At 35.4% G+C, this 27,027-nt stretch overlaps 1 protein-coding gene across 1 annotated transcript in view; it reads right to left on the bottom strand.

Moving 5' to 3' along the window:
* The window catches only part of F13B (coagulation factor XIII B chain), a 28,615-nt gene extending 7,312 nt beyond the window's left edge, over positions 1-21,303 (bottom strand). The window contains exons 1-10 of the mRNA XM_004028091.4: positions 21,203-21,303; positions 16,892-17,092; positions 15,816-16,001; positions 14,932-15,108; positions 14,397-14,573; positions 11,346-11,525; positions 11,073-11,258; positions 9,777-9,959; positions 6,692-6,892; positions 4,760-4,942 (exon numbers count right to left, since the gene is read on the bottom strand). Of these exons, the coding sequence (XP_004028140.1) occupies positions 4,760-4,942; positions 6,692-6,892; positions 9,777-9,959; positions 11,073-11,258; positions 11,346-11,525; positions 14,397-14,573; positions 14,932-15,108; positions 15,816-16,001; positions 16,892-17,092; positions 21,203-21,266 (1,738 nt within the window). The 5' untranslated portion in view covers positions 21,267-21,303. The remainder of the gene's footprint in view (positions 1-4,759; positions 4,943-6,691; positions 6,893-9,776; positions 9,960-11,072; positions 11,259-11,345; positions 11,526-14,396; positions 14,574-14,931; positions 15,109-15,815; positions 16,002-16,891; positions 17,093-21,202) is intronic.
* Between the last annotated feature and the right edge of the window lie 5,724 nt (positions 21,304-27,027).

Here is a 27,027-nt window from a genome sequence, read left to right as displayed (position 1 = left end):
AATAGATTCAGAAAAAGCCTTCGACAAAATTCAACAGCACTTCATGCTAAAAACTCTCAATAAACAAGGTATTGAGGGAATGTACGTCAAAATAATATGAGCTGTTCATGACAAACCCACCGCCAATATCTTACTGAATGAGCAAAAAGTGGAAGCACTCCCTTTGAAAACTGGCACAAGACAGGGATGCCCTCTCTCACCACTCCTATTCAACATAGTGTTGGAAGTTCTGGCCAGGGCAATCTGTCAAGAGAAAGAAATAAATGGTATTCAATAAGGAAAAGAGGAATTCAAATTGTCCCTGTTTGCAGATAACATGATTATATATTTAGAAAACCCCATCGTCTCAGCCCAAAATCTCCTTAAGCTGATAAACAATTTCAGCAAAGTCTCAGGATACAAAATCAATGGGAAAAATCACAAGCATTCCTATACACCAATAATAGACAAACAGAGAGCCAACTTATGAGTGAACCCCGATTCACAATTACTTCAAAGAGAATAAAATACCTAGGAATCCAACTTACAAGGGATGTGAAGGACCTCTTCAAGAACTACTAACCACTGCCCAATGAAATAAAAGAGGACAGAAACAAATGGAAGAACATTCCATGCTCATGGATAGGAAGAATCAATATCGTGAAAATGGCCATACCGCCTAAGGTAATTTATAGATTCAATGCCATCCCCATCAAACTACCATTGACTTTCTTCACAGAATTGGACAAACCTACTTTAAAGTTCATATGGAACCAAAAAAGAGCCCGCATTGCCAAGACAATCCTAAGCAAAAAGAACAAAGCTGGAGGCATCAGGCTACCTGACTTCAAGCTATAATACAAGGCTACAGTAACCAAAACAGCATGATACCGGTACCAAAACAGATATATAGACCAATGGAACAGAACAGAAGCCTCAGAAATAATGCACACATCTACAACCATCTGATGTTTGACAAACCTGACAAAAACAAGAAATGGGAAATGATTTCCTATTTCATAAATGGTGTTGGGAAAACTGGCTAGCCATATGTAGAAAGCTGAAACTGGATCACTTCCTTATACCTTATACAAGAATTAACTCAAGATGCATTAAAAATTTAAATGTAAGACCTAACACCATACAAACCCTAGAAGAAAACCTAGGCAATATCATTCAGGACATAGGCATTGGCAAGTACTTCATGACTAAAACACCAAAAGTAATGGCAACAAAAGCCAAAATAGACAAACGGAATTTAATTGAACTAAAGAGCTTCTGCACAGCAAAAGAAACGATCATCAGAGTGAACAGGCAACCTACAGAATGGGAGAAAATTTTTGCAATCTATCCATCTGACAAAGAGCTACCATCCAGAATCTACAAAGAGCTTAAAAAGTTTACAAGAAAAAAACAACCCCATCAAAAAGTGGGCAAAGGATACGAACCGACACTTCTCAAAAGAAGACATTTATGCAGCCAACAGACATATGAAAAAATGCTCATCATCACTGGTCATCAGAACCACAATGAGAGACCATCTCACTCCAGTTACAATGGCGATCATTAAAATGTCAGGAAACAGCAGATGCTGGAAAGGATGTGGAGAAATAGGAGCGCTTTTACACTGTTGGTGGGAGTACGAACTAGTTCAATCATTGTGGAAGACAGTGTGGCGATTCCTCAAGGATCTAGAACTAGAAATCCCATTTGACCTAGTGATCTCATTACTGCGTATATACCCAAAGGATTATAAGTCATTCTGCTATAAAGACAAATGCACAGATATGTTTTTTGCAGAACTATTCACAATAGCAAAACTTGGAACCAACCCAAATGTCTATCAATGATAGACTGGATTAAGAAAATGTGGCACATACACACCATGGAATACTATGCAGCCATTAAAAAGGATGAGTTCATGCCCTTTGCAGGGACATGGATGAAGCTGGAAGCCATCATTGTAAGCAAACTATTACAAGGACAGAAAACCAAACACTGCATGTTCTCACTCATAGGTGAGAGTTGAAGAATGAGAACACATGGACACAGGGCAGGGAATATCAAACACCAGGGCCTGTCTGTGGGGGTCTGGGGGAGGGATAGCTTTAGGAGAAATAACTAATGTAAATGAAGAGTTGATGGGTGCAGCAAACCAACATGGCACATGTATACCTATGTAACAAACCTGCACATTGTGCATATGTACCCTAGAACTTAAAATATTATATATAATATATATACACACACACACATATATGGAGACAGAGAGAGAAAGAGGGAGATGACCAATAGGATATACATGGAGTGTAGTAACATACACCTAGTATAGAAAGTTGGTAGGGTTGGTAGGTATAAACCAAAATATATTAGTAATTACATGAATATGTAAATAGACTATTCCATTACAAGGAAAAAAATTATAAACTGCATAAGTATATTTTAAAATAAGGTATATATTGCTTATAAGAGAGTCACACTAAAAGTAAAAACCCAGAAGGTTGAAAGTTAAGGGATGGAAAAATGTGTACTACATGAATGCTTGTCAAAAGCCCCTTGGTGCAGCTAAAGGAGACCTCAAGGCAAAAAAAAAGGCAAAGCATTACTATATATGAAGGAGGTCTTTTAAAATTAGACAATGCCAATACACCAAGATACGAAGATTTAGTGTCTCAATTTGTGTATGTACCTAATGAAATAGTATCAAAATACAAAAGCAAAAATGGACAGAACTAAAATTAGTAATGTTTTAAAATGCCAAGTGAGACTTTAACATGCTTCTGTCAGTGATTGATAGAAAACAAACACACACAAATCAGTACAGTTTTGGATTAACTTAAACATCAAAAACAAAACTCAAACCAATTCACATATATAAAACAGTGAACCCAACAATGACAAAGTTAACTTTTTTCAAGTACAAAAAGAACATTTACCTAAAGCAAATACATGCTTGTTATAAAGCAAATATCAACAAATTTTAAAGTGCAGATATAATTCAAAGTGTCTTAATTGAATTAAACTAGAAATCAGTAACCAAAAGAAAACTAGAAAATCCCCTAAATATTCAGAACTTTAAAAAGAAACTTCTAAATGATTCAGAGCACAGAGAATATATCAAAATGAATACTATAAAATTTTTGAGCTGAATGACAGTAAAAATCCAAGATATAAAAATGGTTTGGATGAAGTTAAAGTTGTGCTCAGAGAGAAATTTCTATTTTTAAATTCATGTATTAGAAAAAATATAAATGCTGAAAATTAGTAATCTATGTGTTCATCTAAACAAGCCAGAAAAAGAGTAACAAAAGAAATCCAAGAACATAGAAGAAAGGAAATAATAAAGATAATAGCATAATTAATAAAATAGAAAGGAAAATTTGATGAATCAACAAATGCAAATGTTGGTTTTTTGAAAACACTAATAAAATGTATAGACCCTTAGCAAGGCATGTCAAGACAGATACATATTAATAGAAGTAATAACAAAAGATACAACAATAAAAACATCAAAAAGAGGATAGGAAGATGTCATAACTACTTTATGTTAGTAGATTTGACAATGTAGTTGTAATGAACCATCAAGAAACCACTCCCTACCAAAACTGACAGAAGAAGAAATAATTACCATTATTTGTTAAACAAATCGAAGCTGTCAATTTGTCTTTTCACGGAAAAACTCAAGTCCCAGATGGCTTCTCTGGTTAACTCTTAAAATTATAAAGGAAGAAATAGCATCAATCCAGAGAACCAGAAAAGACGGAACACTTCCCATTCATGGGATGAGGTCAGCACAAACTTGATATCAAACCAGAAAGGAAAATAACCAACCAGTCTTTCTCATGAAAATAGATGGGTAAAATATTGATAAATAAAAATATAACATATAATATGCATAATTTATCACAACCTTGTGGAATTTCTTATGGGAATAGAATCATGCTTTAACATTCAAAAGAAGCAATATAATTCATTAAATTTGCAGGGGAAAAAACAAAAGTAATAATCATGTAATTATTTCAACAGATATTGCTAAAAATTAAACACAGATTGAAGATTCTTTAAAAATACTTTTGGCAAAATAGAAAGAAAGGTTTTTATACCTTTAACTTGATTTTTTAAAAAATATTTATAACAACACATAGAGGTGAATTATCAAAGGTTTTACTTGTGAGAATGGGAAGCAAATAAAGATATCCACTACCTCTTCCATTCAACATTGTACTGAAGTCCTAGCGAGTGAAAGAAGATAAGAGAAGTAAATAAAAGTCAGAATTGGAAATAAAAAATATTTTCTTATTATTTACAGATGTGCTATTTCATGCCTCTGAGGGCCTTAGTAAATGTTGTTACTCTTACTAGGATGCCTTGCTAATAAAACATTAACTTGCTTCATCTTTCCATATTGAGTTGTCCATTTCTTTATTTCCGCGTTGTTTTCTATTATACATGTTTCCCTAATGTTTTCTATTATAGTACCAATCACAATGAATGATAATTGTTAAAGTTTACTCACACCACTATGGCTTATTCAACTTATAGCCCCATACCAACCTGATGTGTGGTTTGTCTTTAAAAAAATATGTATTACAACAAACTGAACTATAGGTATTTATGATCTAGAGGAAAGAATAGAAAGCAGTGATAAAATAAGCACATGAATAAAATAACACAAATGTAGCAAATATAGCATTATATTAGTGTTATGTTAACTCAAAAATGACAGCAAATTAAAAATATATAGTTTTACTTTGTTAGAGGCATATTTAGTAGTACATACCTAAACACAATGGTGGTGTAGTCCACATTCCCTCTAAACAATAGGCCTCCCTAGATCCTTCTAGGAAATGGTGATCAAAACATCTGTATTCTACTGAAGAGCCATTTTCATAGGTGTCTACTGTTGAACTAATAATGACTCCATGTTTAATAAGAGGAGGAGATGTGCACATTCCTTTAGATTCTGCAAAAATAAGTTTTAAAGTATACAATGAATTGCTATAATGAACATCCAGTACTTTATAAGTGCTACAGAGACAGAGTCTCCCTCTGTCGCCCAGGCTGGAGTATGGTGGCATGATCATGACTCACTGCAACCTCTGCCTCCCAGGCTCAAGTGATCCTCCTGTCTTAGCCTCCCAACTAGTTGGGACTACAGGTGCATTTTTCTTTTGTAGAGACAGGGTCTCACTATGTTGCTCAGGTTGGTCTTGAATTCCTGGGCTCAAGAAATCTGCCCACCTTGGCCTCCCAAAGTGCTGGGATTACAGACGTGAGCCACTGCACCTAGCCATAAAGCCATTTTTTAGGCAGTTCTCAAATATTTTTAAAATATTGAAGATGTTTTTGCAATAATATTATACCATACAATGTATTTTTATAATTAGAATCCCACGTTATAGTGTTTACATACATATTTAAAACTATGAGAGTATTAACAATCATGATTTTATTTCTCCCTAAGTGTATATGGGATTTTTCTAGAAGCCATGCTTTCTGTATATATTATTTTCCTTTTCTTCCTTATTAAAAGTAATAGTCCCTATAGCCAGGGAGTACTGAGACAATGGGTCCCCAGAAAGCCCTAAGTAGAGCAATGCTTTACAGTGTTTGTTGTTGAGTGCTCACAAGAAGGTGATCAATTCTCTGATAGTCTGGCAACATTTATAAAACCTCTTGATTTTTTCCCTTCATAAAATTGACTTATTGGAATTAAAAGATGTCAGCATGGCCATCCTATATAGGTATATATGCTGATTGAAGTTTGGAAGTTGGATCACTCCTCTCAACTTTATAGATTAGAATATGATGGTGGTGAATTGGGGTCATAGGTATAAATTTTCTCTAAAGATCAGCGATGTTGAGCTTTTTCCTCATATGTTTGTTGGCCACATAAATGTCTTCTTTTGAGAAGTGACTGTTTATATCCTTTGCCTACTTTTTGATGGTGTTGTTCGTTTTTTTCTTGTAAATTTGTGTTAAGTTCCATGTAGATTCTGGATATTAGACCTTTGTCACATGGGCAGATTGCAAACATTTTCTCCCATTCTGTAAGTTTCCTGTTCACTCTGATGATAGTTTCTTTTGCTGTGCAGAAGCTCTTTAGGTTAATTAGATCTCATTTGTCAGTTTTGGCTCTCATCGCAATTGCTTTTGGCATTTTTGTCATTAAGTATTTGCCCATGCCTATGTCCTGAATGGTATTGCCTAGGTTTTCTTCTAGAGTTTTTATGGTTTGGGGTTTTTACATTTAAATCTTTAATCCATCTTGAGTTAATTTTTGTATAAGGTGTAATCACAATGAGACACCATTTCACACCAGTCAGAATGGCAATTACTAAAAAGCCAAGAAACAATAGATGTTGGTAAGGCTGGGGAGAAATAGGAATGCTTTTACACTGTTGATGGGAATGTAAATTAGTTCAACCATTGTGGAAGACAGTGTGGTGATTCCTCAAGGACCTAGAACCAGAAATGAAATTTGATGCAGCAATTCCATTACTGGAATTGCAAACCACCACGGCACACGTATACCCATGTAACAAACCTGCACATTCTGCACTTGTGTCTCAGAACTCAAAGTAAAATAAAATAAAATAAAACAAAATTAAAAAGAATAATAATAAGAAAAATAGCAACAAAATATAAATAAATTTTCAACCGAGGTAGCAGATATTGGTCAAGATACTTGCAGAGAACATTATTATTTTACCTTTTCTAGTACATAAAGGATATTTCACTTCTCCTCTGTTGCACTGCACAGATAATTCAGACAATGGGGTTAATGGAGATAAGTCATATCCCTGTTTACATACAAAATCTATTAAATCTCCATGTAAGACTTTCCCTTCATATTTCCACTTCATTTCTATGTTATTTCTGTTCATGTAATCCACATTAACAGTACATGGTTCTGAAAAACAAAATGCTCTTTTAAATTCTTTACTTGTCTGACAAATATAAAAGTGATATTTTTTAAAACAAAAATTATGACAAGTTTCAAAAGCAATATTTTATAATTGAAATCATAATTAAGGCTTCTCACACACATATATATATATAAGAAAATATATACTTTATTACTATCAAATGAATCTATACATTATTGTCATAAACTAAAACCACTTAATTTAAAACATCAAAAATACTATTTAAGGGCATCAATCAGTTAGATTAATAATAATTTTCTTTCTATAAAATAAAAACCTTTAACTACCATGCAGAAAATAATAGAAAACCTGCTAATGAATAAAAAACCAAGACTCCTGCTCCCATGGAGCTTACCTTCTAACTGGGAGAAACACCTACAATACATAATAAATATAATAAAGACATGAATTGTATAATTTGTGGCTGATATGGTTTGGCTGTGTGCCTACCCAAATCTCATCTTGAATTGTAGCTCCCATAATTCCCATATGTCATGGGAGGAACCTGGTCGGAGGTAATTGAATCCTGGGGTGGGTCTTTCCCGTGCTGTTCTCATTACAGTGAATAAGTCTCATGAGATCTGATGGTTTTATAAAGGGGAGTTTCCCTGCACATGCTCTCTTGCTCGCCACCTTGTAAGACGTTCCATGCTTCTCCTTTGTCTTCCACCATGATTGTGAGGCCTCCCCAGCCATGTGGAACTGTGAGTGCATTAAATCTCTTTCCTTTATAAATTACCCAGTCTCAGGTATGTCTTTATTAGCAGCATGAGAACAGACTAACACAGTGGCCATCTTTAAACTACAGCATAAGATAAATTAGATGAAAAAAAGAGTACTGGAGCGGGAGGGGATAACAAAAGAGCTAGGTGAAGAGAAGGTGCACTTTTCAGTAAGGTGATTAGGGTAGGCCTAAATAAGAAGTAAAAAAGCTTGAAGGAGACTTTGCACAAAAGCTTGAAGGAGACTGAGTGAACCATGTCATTTTCTTATGAAAGAGTGTCCCAAGCAAAGGGAACAACCAGTGCAAAGGCCCTGAAGTGAGAGCATTCTTGGCTTGTTTGTGGAAGAGTAAGGAGACCAGAAAGACTGGAGTGATTAGAGCAGGGAAGAGAGTATGGAGAGGTTAGAGAGACTCTTAATGTCTGGAATAATAATTCCTACAGAGAAAATTCTACGCTTTATCATACCGTTGTGAATTTGTACTGATAGCCTTTCCAGTTTCAATAGTTACCAAGATATACAAAGCCCCTTTCTCTTGCCCTGATAACAATGATTAATCTTCATTTGGTATTTGCTTTGATTCATTAGGACCAAACCTAACTCTCTTGAGGCAGTTGTTCCAGATATAGAATGATGTATTTCCTTAAATGTTGTTATTTCCTTATGAGCTTGTTTCATTACCAGCTTTGCCATAAATATTTTAATCTAGTCTTTGTCCTTAGAGATTACTATATCTCCACTCGATGCAATATCAACCAAAGCATCAAAAACTTAATATCAAAAACATTTATAAAAATATGAGACCAATAGCAAAATTCTATGTGAATATGTGTCTGTATCTGAATTTGAATGGGAATGGACTCCTAAGAATTACTTGAAAGGTGGAAACTACTAACAAAAGGTTGGAAGAGCTCAAGACTTAAAACATACACTTATATATACTTAAAAACACTATAAATAAAAATAAATTAAAAATAATTGCAATAAACATGATTCTCAATTGGATAAAATAATTTATATAGATATAGATTTATAAGTATGAAAAAATGGCTAAACTATGAATAATTAATTCATGAAAAAAACCTGTGGCTACTAGAAAGTTAAAAAATTCCAAATTAATTAATTCTTAAATAAATCAAATTAAAATAATTGTGCTTGCCTGCTTAACAAAAAATGTCAAGATTAAAATATTCAAAGTTAACAAAGATTAGGATGATTACTACTTTAATTCACTTATGGTAGGGTTAACAAAGCAGAACAAACTTTCTGATAGACAATTTGCCAATTAATAGAAAAAGAATTAAAATTCCTGATCTCATGATAATTATTTTTAACAAAAATAAATATGTTTAACATGTACAAAGATTTACTTGAAAGTGTACTGTTTGGAATATAAAAATGTTGAACACTAAACATCCATCAATAAACTGGTTAAATTACATATGTATATCTGCATTATGGAATACTATGCAGCCATTAAAGTATATATTGTAGAAGTATGACAAACCATGTTTACAATATATTTTGAGTGAAAAAATCTAAGATATATACCTCTGCATCATATCATAGCATTTTGTGGAGTGTGTGCGTGTGTGTGTAAAACATTTAGAAGACCATTTATTATCTAAGTCATTAGCAAACACTTTTATATAATCAACAAGATGTAACAAACGTGTCCATTCAGATGAGGATGCGGTGGTAAAATTTAGCAATATACTCTATATAATATACTCTATAATATATTAGCAATATACTCTACCAAGGAACAATAGGACTAATTATTCTTCTTGAAATGACATTCTGAGGGCAATACAAGCAGAGATATTGAGGGCTGTATACCAGGGAGGGAATTTCAGCTAGGAGAAAGACAACCCAAAAGCTAATTGGTCACAAAAATGTTAATATACTTAATGCCACTGAATTGTACACTTAAAAATAGCTACGGTGGTAAATTTTATGTTATGTATATTTTACCACAATAGAAAAAATACACTAATATTTTAGGGACTTTCTACTTAAAGAAATGAGAGAGAAAACACTTGTGAAAAAAGATTTATACAAAATCATCATTTTCATGATATAAAACACTGTAAGAAAATCACATAAAAATACAAACGTAGACATTCCATGTGTTCTCTTTCTTACCCAAGCAAACAGGTGGGGATGACCATTTTCCTTGTTCGCAACGAGATATTTTTGATCCCCTCAGTAAGTAATATTCATTGCATCTATATTCCACTGAGGATCCTGTTGCATAGCTTGCCAATAACCCGTCTGCAACAGCCCCATTCATTACAACAGGAGGATGCTTACAATTCTCATTATTTTCTAAGAAAAGAGGTTGTTTTAAAATTAATATGAGCTCATAACAATATACTATAGTAACTCATACTATAGTGTCTCGATATTTGTATTATATAATTTAGGACAATTGTTTTATAAATTCATTACAAATATGAAAAATTTTTTCAGCTCAAATATTTTTAAAATTTGCTAAGCAAGAGTTGACAGCAAATATGTTACCTAAAAACAACTATACGTATTTTTCTCTTTTCTCAATTGTGAAGGAATTATGATATAAACATTTCTTAAACCTATAGAATGAGAAACTGTTGTTCAACCTAAAGATTATGGTCAATTCTAAAATTGCTCTTTGGCATTACCCCACTTTTATTTTCTTCTTTTTCATTCCTCTTCATCTCAGGTCTCAATAGACCCATGAAGAAAATATCAATTTTTTCCTCTTTTTGGTATCTTTCTCTCACTTTGTCTATTTCTTTAGCATCCTTCCTCGCTTTTGTCTTATTTAATAAATATCCTAGATAAACATGTGTGTGGAGATGTTGCTGTGATCTGATTAAGAAATGAGATAGATGACAGGAAGAGTAGTCTCCAGGAATGATAGTGTAGCCTGGTGGTGCCCTTCAGTAAAATGAAAGACCAGGGACATGTCTCAGAAGGGCATAAGGTTCAGAATGGCCAGATGCAAAATATCAGCAGGACTTACCCAAGGTCAAGAACAGAATGCACTACCCTAACTTTGCAGGACATATGGGGAGAAGAAGTAGATAATGCTCATGGCCCGTCACTCAATCCACCATGCCCTTATTTACTTATCTAATGAAGCACATCGTCATTTATGTGTTGTAATTTAGAACTTACAGGTCATGGCATGACACAGATCAGATAACCGTGCTTAGCACTAGCGTTCAAAAAAATTTTTTTTTTAGAATTCTTTACATTGACTTAAATTCTACAGATGGCTACACATACACACACACACACATGCACACATGCAAAGCAGAAGAGTAGGTGCTGTAGCAATGTGTTTCTAATTTGCCTAAGCAGTGGTCTTTTCCTAGGAATATGCAGATTAAAGTAACAGAATGGAAAATTTTACACCATAAGTTTAGCTACTGATGGTAAATGTAGCATACATACCAACACACTCAGGAGGAAGTGTCCATTTTCCATGATTACAAGTTATCTCATTCAATCCATGGAGAAGGTAGCCGCTTTTACATGCATATGTCACTTTATCCCCATTGTAATAAATCTTAGAGTGTAAATTTGCTGCACCATTTTCAATGAAGGGGGGTTCCTCACAGGCTACCTTCTCCTGTCCTTCTGAAAAGGTACAGTTGAAAGAGAACTGACCATTTAGCTACACATGCAGATTTCATTTTAGCAAAGCTTCTTCAAGGTGTTACTAACCAATGCATTTTGGAGGTTCTGTCCATTTTCCGTCTTCACAGCGTATTTCTTCTGACCCATGGATCTCAAAATTAAGTTCACATTCTATATGAACTATTTCTCCATGACGATAAGTTGTTGAATGTGTTTGAATTTTGGAGTTTATGGGCAGAGGTGGAGGAGGACATCTGTTTCTTCTTCCTTATGGAAAAAATAAATCAGCACCTTTAGTCATATAATTACAAAAAATAATAAAGATTAAATTAAAATATTCATTGTGGCAAGCATCATAGAGAGAATGGCAGACTGATTCTAGGAGTATTCCTTTGATCCCCACCTCCTGATGTTAACTTCCTTGTATGATACCCCTTTCCATGAGTAGGACCTGTGACTTGCTTCTAGCCCACAAAATAAAGCAAAGGTGATGGATTAGTACGTGATTATGTACACATAATTATGTAACATCAGATTTTAACGCCATTCTTGCCAAGAGACTCTCTCTCCTTGCTGGTTTTGAAGAAACAAGAGGCTACATCATGAGCTTCCAAAGCAGAACGGCTGCAAGGCAAAGGGCAGAGGGCTGCCTTCAGTTAACAGCCACAAGAAACAGAGGCTCTCAGTTCAGCAGTCTGCAAAGCACTGAATGCTGCCAATAACTACAGTGAGTTTGGAAGAAGTCTTGCCCAGTCAAGCCTCAGATGAGACTGCAGTCCAGCTAACATCTTGATTGCAGCTTTGATAGCCATCGATGCAAGGAGCTGGTTAAGCCGCACCCAGACTCCCAACCTACACCCAATGGGAAATAATTTCTTTGTGTTGTTTTAAGCTGCTGAGTTTGTGGTGACATTGTTACGCACCAATAGAATACTAACATAGCAGGCATTTTACATTCATTACCTCTTTTAGTCCTAAAATAACTTTATTAAGTAGGAACTATTATTTCTCCCATGTTATAGACAAACTAAAACTTATGAAGTAAATAAATTAATAGCATGCAGCAGATCTGTTCTTGAACCCACGTCTGTCTAAATTAAAGTCTCCTGCTCTAAAATACCAACCACACTACTTTCCTATTGCTGCTTTGATGAATTACAATTTAGTGGCTTAAAACAGCACAAATTTATCCTCCAACAGTCCTAGAGGCCAGAAGTCCAGAGTCAGTTTCACTGGACTAAAACTGAGATATCAGGAGAGCTGCATTCCTGCTGGAGGCTTTGGAGGAGAATCGGCTACTTTGCCTTTCTAGCTTCTTGAAATTACCTGTATTCCTTGGCTCACAACCCCTTCCTCAAAACATTTCAACCTGTGGCTTCCATTGTCACATCTCCTGCTTCCTCTTCTGCAGTCAATCTCCCTCTGCCTCCCTTTTATAAAAGCATTTGTGATTATATTTAGAGTCTGGATAGATAATTTCAGATAATATTCCTACCTTAAGATTGTTAACCTCAAAGTGTCTTTTACCGTGTAAGGTAACGTTTAATGGTTCCCAGTATTAGAATGCGGCTATATTTTGGGAGGAGTAAGAGAGATATAATTCAGCCCACAACACTGCCTATTGTATGCCTAATGACTGTTTACCGGAAAAAACAGGCATGTTGTCATGCTGGCTAATTTGGAAGAGGAGAAGGGTATAAAAGGCCTTAAGTAGGTCTGCCATTTATTTTTGAAATAGCACTTTGAGAGGCCGAGGCAGGCTGATCACCTGAGGTCAGGAGTTCAAGACCAGCCTGACCAACATGGCAAAACCCTGTCTCTACTAAAAACACAAAAAAATTAGCTGGGCATGGTGGCCGACACCTGTAGTCCCAGCTACTCAGGAGGCTGAGGCAGGAGAATCACTTGAACCTGGGAGGTGGAGGTTGCAGTTAGCTGAGATCGTGCCACTGCACTCTAGCTTAGGCGACACAGCAGGATTCCATCTCAAAAAAATAAAAAATAAATAAGGAATAATAGGCTTTAAAAAAATTTGCTTAAAAAATCTACTTCTCTACTACTATACCAAGGATGTCGAGCACAAATGAAAAATCATAAAATCTTTAAAGTTACTGTACAGTGCATTTAGGGAATTATGATAGTTCTGGCAATCCCATTGCATACCCATGGTCAGAGCCCTCATTTGTTTCCCCTAGCACCTGTTCCAAATCTTCACCACTTTCCTCCAAGTTCTACCTTCATGTCTTTCACCTGCCTGTCAATAGACATTATATCCCATATTACAGAAAATAAAAAATGACTATCAAACCCTTTGCCTCACCCTATCCTCCCAATTCTCAAAACTGCTACTTATCTCTTAAGACCCAACTTAGATATTATCCATCACTTCTGTGAATGCTATTCCACAGCATACCAATCAGAATCTCTAATGTTTATTCCTGCACTTTGTACCTGAGTTGATTGTACCATTTGTCACATTATAGCAATTATTTTTTTCATATCTGCAATTACTGTTTTCATATCTTCTGCTAGATAGGAACCTCCTCATATTAAATTGTAGGTTTGTTTAAATAACAATGGATGTCTTCTGACAGGTAATTGCATTACCTGTTTGGACACTTCCAGTAATAGAAATGTGACCATAGATATTACATTTTTGGGCAGCTTTTACAAGATGACCTCTTTTCCCATTTTCACTTCTGGGCATTATTCTTCTGCTTTTCCTGCTTTCTCTGCTTTCTACCTCACTATTTTGGAGATTAATTTTTACATCTGGAAATATGTGGCAAATTAAGAGAAAATATCCTTGCAAAGCTGCCAGATTGGGGTAATTAGTTCTAATAATTCCCAATAAGAAAAGTTATTCGTTATAATAAGGGATTTAAAATGTATAATAGATATTTTTAAATAATAAATTTAAAAGATATAGTCATTTACAAACTAAGACAAAACAAGATTTATTCAGGTGGGATATATTAAAGATTGCTGAAAATAGCACTGATTTAAAAGATAATATTTATTTTAAAAATAGGACTCAGGAAAAAAAATAGATATGACCACAGGAATTTTGTCAGAGCTAATAGAGATTAAAGCTGATAAAGACACGGCATTTTGTGAGTATTAAATTTAAAAATTTACCTTCGCATACAGGAGATTCTGGGTACCAACCAAAGTTATAGCATTGAATTAAATCAGATCCACTTAGATAATAATTTTCATGACAGAAAAACTGAACGACATCTCCTTCTTCATAGGTTTGCTTTACAGGATGAAAATAACCATTTTCAATTAATCTTAAAGAAGAGCACTTTAATTCTGCAAATAAAAGAATGAATAAAATTACAAACAAATGTTTATTTTTTCTGCTACAACAAAATGCACTATTTACATGACATAACTAGAATAGAAATTAAATTTGCCAAAAAGCTTATGAATTCATTTTATATATTTGTTAAATATCATTAGGCTTATTCTAATTTAATTCTGTGAGCTAAAATGAATTTATTCTACTTGAGAGCTTTAATTATCAAAGACTGCTATCAACATAATTAAAAATAAAGGCAAAAATGTATGAAAAGATGAAACATAATGAGCATGACAACTTACATACACTTCTCTATGAGAAAAAGCTTTCAGAGTGAGAGTAGATTTTATTCCAAATGAGGGAACCTACTGGTACATTTTGGTGTGAGAGACCATCCGTATGTGAGACATTCTACCTCCTCTGTCTTCTTTCCTCCAGCTGTGTAGTAGCCAGTAGCACATTCGTATTGTACTTTGTCCTTCACTTTGAATGTTTTCTGTGTTGTGGAATAATTTCCATTATGTAATTCAGGAGCCAAACACGTTTCTAAAATTATAAAAATTATTTATTTTATAAACTTTTTTAATAACCTAGATTATAAAAAATCTCAAAATATGTTTTCACAAATCTTAAGAATATATGGTAAAATCAACTCTTAGCAAAATTGAAAAATAGCCCCAATTTTTCTTTGCCTCTATTCTCTTCTTCATACACCTTGTGACCTAACTCTACCAGTTTTGGTTTTTAAAATTCTGGTCTACAAGTGCTTGACCAAAGGCCAAAATTCAACTAAAGGCTTGTGCAGTAGCAATTGTGAAAGTATGTGCTGTCTATGCATTTTTACAATTTAAACAACTTACTAACAAAGTATACATATATTTAAATTATTGAACTATTTTTAAGTATATCTGACATTGGTTCACAATATAAAATAATGTACATGATCTTAAATTCTTCTGTAATAAAGGAAATAGTGACATATAAAGAAAAAGCTTCTTTCATTTTATTCCATTCCAATTCCTTTTATCGATGCAAAGTAGGAACTATTGGTGTAGGTGGGTTGTAGGGATTGAGAACATTTGGATTAAGGAATCACCTAGTACTTGAGAAAAGCAATGTAATATCAACTTCCTGCATTGTAGACATAATGAAAAATAAATTCTATTAAATAATAGATATCAATATAAGCTTCAATATATTCAATGTAAGCTTGACAAGCACTTATCTTCAGTTTTAGGAAATGATTCTTATACCATGTTCTTTCCTACAGGTTGGTTGAGAAGACCATCCATCAGAGAGACATTGAACCACTTCTTCATCCTTCCCTCCAGTGGTTTTGTACCCTGAAGCGCAACCATAACGCATGTTCTCTTGAATTTTATACAATAACTTTACATCAGAGATGTAGCCATTACTCAGGTCAGGCTTAGTGCATTTTTCTATGGGAAAAAAATTATTTAACTTAATGATGAAACTAAGCTTGTCTTTTACTAAATCGTAAAATTAAGCCGAAAGTATAATGTTATTATTAGCGATTTCATTTTGGAAATATCTGCATAATTTTTTTGAAAATGGATTCAATGTAACACTGACTCTCTTTGTATTTACTAATTTTAGTTCTTATAGTAATCTCTACCCCTACCACATCTACTTCTAGATAGGTTTACTAGATATATCAACCACAATAGCCATATTCAACATCCTCTTTTAAACGAAACTGGCTCAACCAAAGCCCCTTACTCTGGGTCGCCTGCCCTAGTGGAAGATCATTGATAGTTTGATGATAGTGTAGCCTGATATAAAATAATGAAATGAGTCAATTAGATTACCTTCTCACAACTTTGAACTCAAACTTTCAATTCAAAATTGAAAAACACATTTTTCAATGGGTATCATGAGAGAAGTTGGCACACGAAGAGAGATGAGTCTTACAAATGAGAAAGCATTAGAGTAACAATCTTGCCCTTCCAGAGGCCAGAGTTTCAAGCATTTTTCTGGCATCCTATGCTTAATTATCAAAATAAGTTTCTTGTTACTTAAAGTAAATTACCTCTCTTTGCCTTGCAATATGATAAATAATTTCAGTTATTACCCTATTCCCTTCAACAGAGTATTATTAAAAACAGATACAGAAAATAGCATTTTAATGTAAAAGCATTATTTACCGGATTTCAAATTATGCCTTCATTTTGTAGAAAGATAGATTGCTAGTGATTTTGTTCTTATCTACTAAAAGGTTTAACCGCTTTCCATTTTTATTGGACCCCTATTTCTATATACAAATTTCTTTGAGTATTGAAACATTGAGTGACATATCCAGCTGACTTACTGAAGCACCTTGGCTCTGGAGACCAGCCTTCTGTTGTACACGTGGTTTGCTCTTCTTGTCTTCCACTTTCAGTGGTATAACCAGCCAAGCAGAAAAATGACAATTTTTTGTCTATGCTCATTGGAAAGTAAAAGCTTTTAAAAGTATAGTAATATTGGGCAATTCTTCCATTTTCCACATGAGGAAAACCACAGGGTTTTTCTGAAATGAGTAAATGTCAAGCTGAAAATGGAAAAACAAATCTAAAAACATAAATTTGTAATCAGGTGACAATACAAACTAAAAGTTTTTAGAGACACTTCAACTAGTACTTATTTTTCTTACTTAAATTTTTAAGGTACTTTTGTGACAACTCAAGCAATCCTTTTATCGTAATTGATCTGCAAATGACTTTAAACATCCAACAGTCATGATAAAATTTAGCAGACCACTTTTTCAGGGAAGCTTTGCATAACTTCGTAGAACAGTACTTTTTTTTTTTCTTCCTAGAGACTGAGTCTTCCTCAGTTATCCAAGCTTCAGTGCAGTGCTGAAATATAGCTCACTGCCACCAGGAGCTCCTGGGCTTAAGCAAGCCTCCTCTCCTGTAGCTAGGACTGCAGGCACATGCCACCACATCTGGCTAATTTTTGTTTTATTTTTTGTAGAGATGAGGGGTCTCACTCTGTTGCTCACGCTGGTCTCAAACTCCTGGTCTTAAACGATCCTTCTGCTTTGGCCTCCCAAAGCACTAGGATTACAAGACTTGAACCACTCCACCCTGCCTGCACTTCCTAATAGATATGTATTGCAAGTCACTTATGTAATTTAAAAATTTCTAATAGTCACATTCATAAAAATACTAAGGAACAATTGAAGTTAGTTTTAATAATAGGTTTTTATTTAACCCAATATATTGAAAATATTTTACATTCTTTTTTTTCTTACTAACTCTTTAAAATCCACTACATATTTATACTTACAGAACATCTGATCTTGAACTAGTGACATTTTAAGTACTGTCTCCAATAGCTATATGTGGCTAATGGCCACTGTATTGGACACTACAGTTCAGGAATAGATAAAGTTTCTCCTTAACATATGCTAACTCATAAAAAATTTTGAAACAAATAGCATTTAAAAGAAAAAACAGACAACCAAGTAAAACAAAGCAATACTTGGCAAGAACTTGGCAAAATAGGATATTTAAATGGTTAGAGACCTGGTACTTAGCATTACTAGTCATCAGGGAAATGAAAATTTAAACCACCATGAGATAGTACTGCATATCCAATAGAACTGCTGAAATGAAAAAGACAAGCTATCTCAATGATTGTGAAGAAGTGAAGAAACTGGAACTCGCGTATTTCTACAACTGAAAGTATAAATCAGTCCAAACTCTATGAGAGAACACCTTTGCAATATATATTGGGGTAAAACATGTACAAACCATATTACCCATTAAAAAAAGCATATATTTGTATACCAAAAGACATGGAAAAAAATGCTTATAGCGGCAGTATTCATATAGTCCCAAACTGGGAACAATCTAAATGCCCATAAATAACAGAAAAGATAAACACATTTTAGACTATGCATACAATGGAATATTATCCAACAACAGAAATGAACAAATGGTGAATCTCATAAACATAATATTGAGTGAAAGAAGCCAATCACATATGAATTAATGTATACATTTGCATAACTTTTTAAAAGAAAACAAACTAATCCATGATAATAGAAGTCAGAATGGTTACCTTTGGGGTTTAGTGCCTTAGAAGGATCATATTTCTGGGGTACTATCACTGTTCTATATCTTGATCTGGATGGTGTAAAATTTTGTAAAAACTATATAAGTGTATCCTGTGATTTTTGCATTTTTCTGGATATGTTATACTCCAAATAAAACATATATTTTAAAAATATATCTTTATGTTGAAGATCTTAAAATCATAAAAACACTTAAAAGAAAGAAATGCTTGAACAATCCTAGGAGCTGTAGTGGGAAGAAACATGGGCAGTCAAGGATGGAAGAAGGCCTGGATCCAGTGTGATTACTCCGGCTTCAATGCCTTGGTTGATCACTGTATACCTTAATGCTACTATGAGACATAAAATACTAGTAGTGCTAGCCTAGGTTTGAAGGAAATGGATGTGGAATGATGAGTAACAAAACTTCCACCATCTGATGGAGCAGACAGAAAAACATGGGCTGGATAGTCCCCATTCCTTGAGAATTATTCTCACCATTTTTTCACACCCAAGCACCAAAGGAATTTACAATAAAAAGAGTCTTCCAAAATAGCAGTGCAATGGTGAATACACAAGAAATTTCCCTGAGGGCCACAGTTGCTTGTCAGGGAGGGGCAGCAAAGTATTCTCTGCACAACAATCCTAGGTTGTGGCTTTAAAGACTCTCTATCCTGGGACATCTCCCTCCACCACCAGGATAGGCACATTATTTGTTAAGGTAGCTGGAATGCCTTGGAGAATATGAATTCCTGACAAAAAATTAATGAGAAATGTGAGGAATATACTAATCACATATAAACCAGGAAATCACAGATGTCTGAACATATTAAAAAAAGTACATGAAGCGATGGACACACTTACTACTGATCAGAGAATGGTAAATAAATAAAAATGGGATATCACTTTATGAATAACCGTGTAGCAACCAGTACAAAAATGGACAATATGAGGTGTTGGTGAGAATGATGAGGAGCAACAATTTACATCCTCTCTCAGAGATGATATACTTCGAAACTGCCATTCTGCAAAAGTAATCTCTCATTACTCACAGAAATCAAGTACAAGAATAGACTCAATAATGCTATCTGTGAGTGAATACAGACTGATGATATTCTTACAGAAAGATAAGTTGGTTATATTACAATATTCATTCCAGAGCTATTTGTGGTTGAGAGAGCTAGAGTAACATGTTAAAACATTGTAGTAGGTCCCCGGGGAAATGGACTTCAAGATTAGGAATAAGGGGATAAAATGTGTAAGTAAAGCAAGAGTGAGACCTTTCATAGGCCAATAATACTTGCATACCATGAAATGAGAAACACAATTAATTCAATTCTTGTCCCTGAAGTGCACAATGGGAGTTGAGAGAAGCATGCAAAAATAAAATCATTGTCTCGGTCTTCAAGCAGCTTACTTTTTTTTGTTGTTGTGTAAAATAGCATTATAACCTTATAATAATTAGAAAATTAACTAGAATATTGCAATGTCTTTAGGGTATAGATAACGGACAATTATATCTGCTGGTATTTCCCTATTTAGACAGAAAAATAAAATCAAAAGAAATTCATGCAAAAATCATCCTATTATACAATTAAAAGTATAAAATAAGATTAATTCTGTCTTTCACTTTTATAATTTTAATTATAGATGTTTTGGTAGAAAATTTATAGTTAACTATTCAACTAAAACACAATTAAAACTTATGTATTTAATTTCAACAAATTCCCTAAGATGTTTATTTTAGAAAAGCTTTATTGCTGTAGCTTCCTTCTTTGTATGTTCACTCTTGCTAATGCTAAGTGTCCTCCCTGGATTCTTCATCTTACGGCCTGATAATATTGATAATGTTCCTGAACAACATACCCATGTACACTGCCTAACTTCCACTCGCACACTAATCTTACACATTGGGCAATCTGACTATAAAGCTTTCTAATAGGGAGTCCATAGGTATTGGTTTGTTTGGAAAGTCCTGATTTACATGTGTTGCCCAAACAATTATTAATAGAGCCCCTCTTTTACTCTCTAAGTGTCCCTGTTTGTACAAGCAATTATATGGTTCACCTACTAATCACTACTTAATGTCTCCAACAAATGAATAATTCATTGTGATAAAAATCAAAGTCTCAAAAGTAAAAAATATTTATGGCTATTTCCTTTTCAAATTTCCCACATTAAACTCTCACCTTATTAACAGAATTAAAATTGTACAAGTTTTGTCAGTATTAGGAATGGATTCTAGCATAAATTTAGAATTAAAGTTAACATGTGACTTCGAAATGGACATATTGTTAACCTGAAAACCTTTTCGAAGTATTTAGATCCTGGTCTCCTATGCCCCCTAGAGATACAAGGGTTTTTGTTTTGTTTTGTTTTTCTGACTTATGCTACTGTAAGAACACTTTACTAATTTTGCTCAAAGGAAAAGGTCTAAATATTATAAAAAGTTATATTTATAAAATATGTTATAAAATTGATAATGAAAATAGAAGAGTATATTAAAACTTGAGTTGTATAAATATTAGAATCTCCATTTGTATGTTTTAGAGAATAAAGAATATTAAGAATTAATTTTACCTTCTGCATAGAGTTCTCCTGAGATTATCAATATGATGATAAAAGTCAGGTTTTTCAACCTCATCTTCAGTGGTGTGCTTCACAAAGATTTTAACAATTCTAAAGCACTAGGAACTTGTCATTAAGTACACAATACTTCTCTTGAGGAAAAAGTTAATAATTTATAACCTCTGTCTAAGTCCTTTTGTAACGAGTCTTATATTTCACTTAAAATATTTTGAAATAATGTTAAAATAACACAACTATATTAATTGACATTACTTATCATGTCAGAGTCCAGTAGGAGCATGATAACTGATTAGGGCAACAATAGCAGCAGAATAAATAATACATTATAGCAGCAGAATAAATAATACTAGGTAAATTTTCAACCTAAGTTCCCAAATGTAAATTCATAGAGTAAAGTTCACTTGAGGCCATAGATCTTTACTAATATTGATCAGGTAAAAAGATGAACTTAGGAACATGAGATAACAGATACCTGATGTTGAAATATGTTGTTGCCTAGACTGCACTCCTTAAAGAGATACAGAGCCATAGTTGTCTCAATGATAGAATAGTATTACTTATAATAGTAGTATTTGACATTTAGAGAGTTTTTACTTTGTGGCAGGTGGTGAGATCAGCACTGTGCTATATCAACATTCATTCATGAGAAATGTTTAGAACGTCCATGATAATGGCAGCACATGTAACAGTTTTGAGGTATTTAGCAGTGAAAAAACTGGATTAAAATTATTGTCCTCATGGAGTGTACATTCTAATGAGTTTTAATTTAAAATACAAAATAGGAAAAAATGGTGGATAGGAGGCAGGACAAACTTGCAGCTCCCACTTGGATGGACAGAGCAGGATGTGGAGACTCGCATTGTGAACTTTTGCTCCAAGAACTGCTGCAAGGATATAATAGGAAAGCCAAGAGAATCCACAGACCCTCTGAAGGAAGTATATTGCTCCTGCATGACCCAGAAGATAGCCCACATACTGTGAATGCCCAAACTGTGAAAAGTGTGAAAGGAGTATTGTCCACCCCTGAACACACACCCTTGGGGAACCTGAAGGTCTAGATCACAGGAGAAGGATTTGACCTTACCTGGAGCTCAGACAATTTAGAGAGCTGAGCGAAATACAGGGGTAGAGGAAGCAAAGGGTAAAGCCCCGTCGTCTCTGTGGGTCCCCAGAGAAGCCATTTCTGACTTGTCTCACAGGGGCTGCCCGAGGAACTGGGAAAAGACCACAGGGAGAAGGAAACCTCCAGCTGAACTTAGTAACAATTCCAACCGAACACAAACTTTCCAGTCCAGAACTCAGGAAAGGGCGTGAATCTGGTGTGCAGACTTAACAGGTAGGGAGGCACAAAAGTCTGGCTTGCATTCTCTGCTGGGAGGCTAGTAGCCTGGGGCAAGTTCTCAATCCTGCTCCCCTACTGCCTGGAAATAAAATTCGGTGCTTTTTGGGGGAACACAGTAGAAGTGAGATTTGCTTGTTGGGTTGTGTGAGAGCTGGGTGAGGTCTGTAACTGCCAGCTTTCCCCCACTTCCCTGACAACCTGCATGACACAGAAGAGGCAGCCATAATCCTCCTGGGAAGGTAACTCCATTAACCTGGGAATCACACTCCCATTCCCCACAGAGCCACAACAAGCCCCACCCAAGAAGACTCTGAGCTCAGACATGCCTAACCCTGCCCCCACCTGATGGTCCTTCCCTACCCACCCTGGTAGCTGAAGACAAAGTTCATATTCTCTTGGAAGTTCTAGTGTCCCACCCACCACCTGATCCTCCCTTATATACCACAGCTGATGCTCTCATGAAAGCACTACCTCACGGCAGTGTGTCCGGAATTGGTTCCTTCCAATGGGTTCTTGGTCTTGCTGACTTCAAGAATGAAGCTGCAGATGCTTGTGGTGAGCATTACAGTTTTTAAAGATGGTGTGTCCGGAGTTTGTTCCTCTGATGTTCAGATGTGTCCAGAGTTTCTTCCTCCTGGTGGGTTCGAGGTCTTGCTGACTTCAGGAGTGAAGCCGCAGACCTTCTCAGTGAGTGTTACAGCTCTAAAAGATGGTGCGTCCGGGGTTGTTTCTTCCTCCTGGTGGGTTCGAGGTCTTGCTTACTTCAGGAGTGAAGCCACAGACCTTCGCGGTGAGTGTTACAGCTCATAAAGGTAGTGCAGACCCAAAGAGAGTGCAGCAGCAAGATTTATTGCAAAGAGCGAAAGAACAAAGTTTCCACAGCCTGGAAGGGGACCAGACCAGGTTGGGGAGGCTGGCTCGAGTGGCCAGCTTTTATTCCCTTATTTGGCTCCACCCACATACTGCTGATTGGCCCATTTTACAGAGTGCTGGTTGGTCTGTTTTTACAAAGTGTTGATTGGTGCATTTACAAACCTTTAGCTAGACACAGAGCGCTGATTGGTGTGTTTACAATCCTTTAGCTAGACAGAAAAGTTCTCCAAGTCCCCATTCGACCCAGGAAGTCCAGCTGGCTTCACCTCTCAGCAGAAGGCCAACCAGCACCAAACTAGTGCATTAAACAACTACAACTAAGGACCCTCACAGAGTTCCTTTCACTCCCCTGCCACCTCTACTGGAACAGGTGCTGGTATCCATGACTGAGAGAACTGAAGACAGTTTGCATCACAGGACTCTATGCAGACAGCCCCCAGTACCAGCCCAGAGCCTGGTAGCCCTTCTGGTGGCTAGATCCAGAAAAGTAATAATAATCACTACAGTTTGGCTCTCAGGAAGTCACATCCCTAGGAAAAGGGGGAGAATACTACATCAAGGGAGCACCCCGTGGGACATAAGAATCTGAACAGCAGCCTTGAGCCCCAGATCTCTCCTCTGACATAGCCCACCCAAAAGAGAAGGAACTAGAAAAACAATTTTGGTATTATGACAAAACAAGGTTCTTTAACACCTTCCAAAAATCACACTAGCTCATCAGCAATGGATCCAAACCAAGAAGAAATTCCTGAACTGCCAGAAAAAGAATTCAGAAGTTTGATTATTAAGCTAATCAAGGAGGCACCAGAGAAAGGTGAAATCCAACTTAAGGATATCAAAAAAATGACACAAGATATGAGCGTAGAAATCTTCAGTGAAATAGATAGCATAAATTAAAAACAGTCACAACTTCAAGAAATAAAGAACACACTTAGAGAAAAGCAAAATGTACTGGAAAGTCTTAGCAATATAATAAAACAAGCAGAAGAAAGAACTTCAGAGCTTGAAGACAAGGTTTTCGAAGTAATCCAATCCAAAAAAAAAGAAAAAAATTTAAGTGAATAAAGCCTCCAAGCAGTTTGGGATTATGTTAAATGACTAAACCTAAGAATAATTGGTGTTCCTGAGGAAGAAGAAAAACCTGAAAATTTGGAAAACATATTTAGGGAAATAATTGAAAAAAAAAAAAAACTTCCCTGGCCTTGCTAGAAATCTAGCCATCCATATACAAGAAGCTCAAAGAACACTTGGAAAATCATCATAAAAATAGCATTACGGCCAGGCACAGTGGCTCATGCCTGTAATCCCAGCACTTTGGGAGGCCGAGGGAGGTGGATCATGAGGTCAGGAGATCAAGACCATCTTGGCCAAAATGGTGAAACCCTGTCTCTACTAAAATACAAAAAAAAAAAAAAAAAATTTAGCTGGGCATGGTGGCATATGCCTGTAACCCCAACTACGTGGGAGGCTGATGCAGGGCAATTGCTTGAACCCAAGAGGTGGAGGTTGCAGTGAGTTGAGATCGTGCCACTGCACTCCAGCCTGGCGACAGAGCAAGACTCCATCTCAAAAAAAAAAAAAAACAACGATTATTGCAGCTGAGTGTGGTGGCTTATGCCTGTAATCTCAACACTTTGGGAGGGTGAGGTGGGCAGATCACAAGGTCAAGAGATCAAGACCATCTTGGCCAACATGGTGAATCCCCATCTTTACTAAAAATACAAAAATTAGCTGGGCGTGGTGCCATGCCTGTAGTCCTAGCTACTCAGGAGGCTGAGGCAAGAGAATCACTTGAAGCCAGGAGGCAGAGGTTGCAGTGAGCTGAGATCGCGCCACTGCACTCCAGCCTGGCAGCAGAGCGAGACACCATCTCAAAATAAATAAATAAATAAATCTTCACCTAGGCACATAGTCATCAGGTTATCTGAAGTCAAGACGAAAGAATCTTAAGAGCTGTGAGGCAAAAGCACCAGGTAACATACAAAAGAAAACCTATCAGATTCACAGCAGATTTCTAAGCAGAAATCCTATAAGCTAGAAGGGATTGGGGACCTATCTTCAGCCTCCTTAAAAAAAATAATTATCAGCTAAGAATTTTGTATCCAGAAAAGCTAGGCTTCATAAGTGAAGGAAAGATACAGTCTTTTTTAGACAAACAAATGCTGAGAGAATTTGCCACTACCAAGCCAGCACTACAAGAGCTGCTGAGAAGAGCTCTAAATCTTGAAACAAATCCTGGAAACACAACAAAACAGAGCTTCATTAAAGCATGAACCTCACAGGACCTATAAAACAAAAATACAGTAAATAAATAAATACTTAAATAAATAAAATCAAGGTATTCAGGCAACAAATAGCATGATGAATGGAATGGTACCTCACATTTCAATACTAATGTTGAATGTAAATGGCCTAAATGTTCCACTTAAAAGATACAGAATTGCAGAATGGGTAAGAATTCACCAACCATCTGCTGCCTTTAAGAGACTCACCTAAGACATATGGACTCACATAAACTTAAGGTAAAGGGGTGAAAAAAGACACCCCATGCAAATGGACACCAAAAGTGAGCAGGAGTAGCTATTCTTATATCAGACAAAACAAACTTTAAAGCAACAGCAGTTAAGAAAGACAAAGAAGGACATTATATAATGATAAAAGGCCTTGTCCAATAGGAAAATATCACAATCTTAATTATACATGTACCTAACACTGGAACTCTCAAATTTATAAAACAATTACTACTAGACCTAAGAAATGAGACAGACAGCAACACAATACTAGTGGGGGACTTCAGTATACCACTGCACTAGATATGTCACCAAGACAGAAAGTCAACAACAATAACAACAACAACAAAATGGATTTAAACTATACCCTGGGACAAATGGACTTAGCAGATATATACAGAAGATTCTACCCAACAACCATAGAATATACATTCTATTCATCAGCACATGGAACTTTCTACAAGATAGACCATATGATAGGCCACAAAATGAGCCTCAATAAATTAAAAAAAAATTATGTCAAACACTCTCTCAGACCACAGTGGAATAAGGTGAAAATTAACTCCAAAAGGAATCTTCAAAACCATGCAAATACATGGAAATTAAATAAACTGCTTCTGAATGATCATTGGGCCAACAATGAAAGATGGAAATTAAAAAAATTATTTGAACTGAATGACAATAGTGACATAACCTATCAAAACCTCTGGGATACAGCAAAAGGTGGTGCTAAGAGGAAAGTTCATTGTCCTAAAGGCCTACATCAAAAAGTCTGAAAGAGCACCAACAGATAAGTTAAGGTCACACCTTAAGGAACTAGAGAAATAAGAACAAACCAAACCTAAGCCCAGCAGAAGAAAGGAAATAACCAAGATCAGAGCAGAACTAAATGAAATTGAAACAACAAAAAAAATTGTTTTAAATATGAATGAAACAAGAAGCTGGTTCTTTGAAAAGATAAATAAAATTGATAGACCATTATATTAACCAAGAATAACCAAGAAAAGAAGGAATAAAACCCAAATAAGTTCAATTAGAAATGAAACTGGAGATAATACAACTGACACCACAGAAAAAGATCAGTCAAATCT

The sequence above is a fragment of the Gorilla gorilla genome, chromosome 1 (assembly GCF_029281585.2).
Source record: "Gorilla gorilla gorilla isolate KB3781 chromosome 1, NHGRI_mGorGor1-v2.1_pri, whole genome shotgun sequence".
Taxonomy (NCBI): Eukaryota; Metazoa; Chordata; class Mammalia; order Primates; family Hominidae; genus Gorilla; species Gorilla gorilla.
The sequence above is the reverse complement of the archived record's forward strand: the minus strand, read 5'-3'. Positions and strand labels throughout refer to the sequence as shown.